Genomic DNA, 2,326 nt, shown 5'->3' with positions numbered 1-2,326 from the left:
TATTATTATATTTCAATTCCAATGGCTACCATTAGACAGTCTTGCTCTAACGGCCATTATAAGAATAGTTGTTTCTTTTCCGACCTATAAAGTGCCTGAACCGTTTTCTTTCGAATAACAAAAGACACCTTTCATTCCAAAATATTAGTCTTACTCTTGAAGCACTTAAACCTTGTCATATTCCATATTAGAACCACACAAGACTTACTTTTGAAGCACTTAAACCTTGTCATATTCCATATTAGAACAACACAAGACTTACTTTTGAAGCACTTGTCCTTCTCCACCAACCAGTAATAGCCGACCGGACATCCGCACACCAAAGTTCCACTTCCGAAGTCGTTACATTCCAGATGATTGGCGCAGATGCCAGTGCACACTTCGCCGAATCCAGGGACTGGGGAGTGTTTTCGGGGTGTGGGGGGGGGTACACACTCGTATTTTGATTGCAGATGCTTAATATGCTGTGGGTAGTAGTGTAGGGTTCGTAGTTTTAGTTTTGTAAGAGTTTTACGGAGCTTGCAACTGCATAAGAGGGGGAAAAGGTAATAATTATAGACATGCTCACATTAATATGTTAAGAATAATGTCAGAACCTTGCATTAAGTTGTAATGTTTTCCAACGCAGTATGATATTATGTTTCGGTGGTGACGTGCGTGATTAGCAACAGTGTGTCATTGTGTGCTGTAACACATAAGATGTGTTGTACTTCATTGTACCGAGCAGTAGAATATGTTTTGTGTTGTAATGAGCTCTAGTGTTTCTTAAGTACAAGTGGCGTGTGCTGTAACATGTGTGGTGTGCTGTAACATGTGTGGTGTGCTGTAACATGTGTGGTGTGACTATAACGTATTTCATGTGCTGTAATAACGTGTTTGGGGTGCTGAATGTATCGTGTGAGGTGCGCTGTAACGTGAGCGATGTGTTTTAACGTATGTGCTGCGTTTTAAAGTGTGCGTTATGCTGTAACGTGCGTGGTGTGTTGTAACGTGTGTGATGTGTTGTGACGGGCGTGGTGTATTGTAACGTGTGTGATATGTTGTAACGTGTGTAATGTGTTGAGACGAGCGTGGAGTATTGCAACGTGGATGTGTTATGTTGTAACGTGCGTGATGTGCTATAACACGTGTGATGTGCTTTTACGTGTGAGATGTATGTAACGTATTTGTGTTGTGTTGTAACGTGTATGATGTGTTGTGGAAAAGACTCACTTAAAGCACACAACTTCTCCTTGGGGTCCCAGTGTGTGCCCTTAGGACAGAGACACTTGAACTTGCCGCTCAGCTTGAGGCACTCCAGAGAGGCTGCACACTTGTCTTTTGTTGTGCACTCTTCTTGATAGCCTATGTCTGTGGCACGGGGAGAGGGGGTGGAAGGTGGGAGGGTGGTGGTTGAGACGAAATTAGTTGCATTTATTTGTTTGTTTAGTTAGCTGAGTAAAGAGGAGCATGTCGACACAATAATTGTTATAGTGCTAGGGAAGAGTAAGACAGACAAAAACGACGGAGGGAAAGCATAAAAGGACATAGTATTTACTTTCAATTGGTATGCTGCATGTGTAGGTAGTGCAAGGTTTTAAAACGATGTATGGAGGACTGCATTTTCAAGTTTCTTTTGGTTGTCATTATATCATTATATGGGTATCAGTCAGGTTGTGTTTTTTCCAAGACTTTTCTCAGTGTAATTCAAATCGTTCGACATTTCTAGCTACATTCCCAGACCTGCCAACCCACAGCTTTTCATGAGTACAGGTTGTGTGTAGTTACCTAGAACACGCAGCTATTGGTGTGTACACGGGGTGTGTAGTTACCTGGTACTCACTGCTATAGGTGAGTATATGAGGCATGTAGTTATCTGGTACACACTGTTAATGGAGTGAACACGAAGTGTGTAGTTACCTGGCACACACCGCTATTGGTGTGTACACGAGGTGTGTAGTTACCTGGTACTCACAGTATTCGTGTGTTGAAATGACCGTGTGGTTACCTGGCACACACCGCTATTGGTGTGTACACGAGGTGTGTAGTTACCTGGTACTCACAGTATTCGTGTGTTGAAATGACCGTGTGGTTACCTGGCACACACCGCTATTGGTGTGTACACGAGGTGTGTAGTTACCTGGCACACACAAGTTGCTGGTCGTGCTGAAGTAATGTCCCTCTGGGCACAGACACTTGTTGCCTCCCCCTGAGACCAGACACTGCAGGTTGTGGGAGCACTTACTGATGCACACCTGGTTGTGGCCCGGAGCTGAGGAGGGGAGGGGGGAGTGGAAGGCGGTGGAGTGGGGGAGGGAAAGAATGTAATAATAATAATAATAATAAC

The 2,326-nt window shown here is 43.8% G+C and overlaps 1 protein-coding gene across 1 annotated transcript in view; it reads right to left on the bottom strand.

Annotated features, from left to right (window-relative positions):
- Window positions 1-2,326, bottom strand: part of LOC101859054 (collagen alpha-1(XII) chain) — a gene marked incomplete at its 3' end in the record, with an annotated part of 19,631 nt that overhangs the window by 5,285 nt on the left and 12,020 nt on the right. Inside the window, 3 exon segments of the mRNA XM_035973131.1 lie at window positions 263-397; window positions 1,213-1,350; window positions 2,120-2,251. Of these exon segments, the coding sequence (XP_035829024.1) occupies window positions 263-397; window positions 1,213-1,350; window positions 2,120-2,251 (405 nt within the window).

Source organism: Aplysia californica, unplaced genomic scaffold (genome assembly GCF_000002075.1).
Source record: "Aplysia californica isolate F4 #8 unplaced genomic scaffold, AplCal3.0 scaffold01023, whole genome shotgun sequence".
Lineage (NCBI taxonomy): Eukaryota > Metazoa > Mollusca > Gastropoda > Aplysiida > Aplysiidae > Aplysia > Aplysia californica.
The sequence above is the reverse complement of the archived record's forward strand: the minus strand, read 5'-3'. Positions and strand labels throughout refer to the sequence as shown.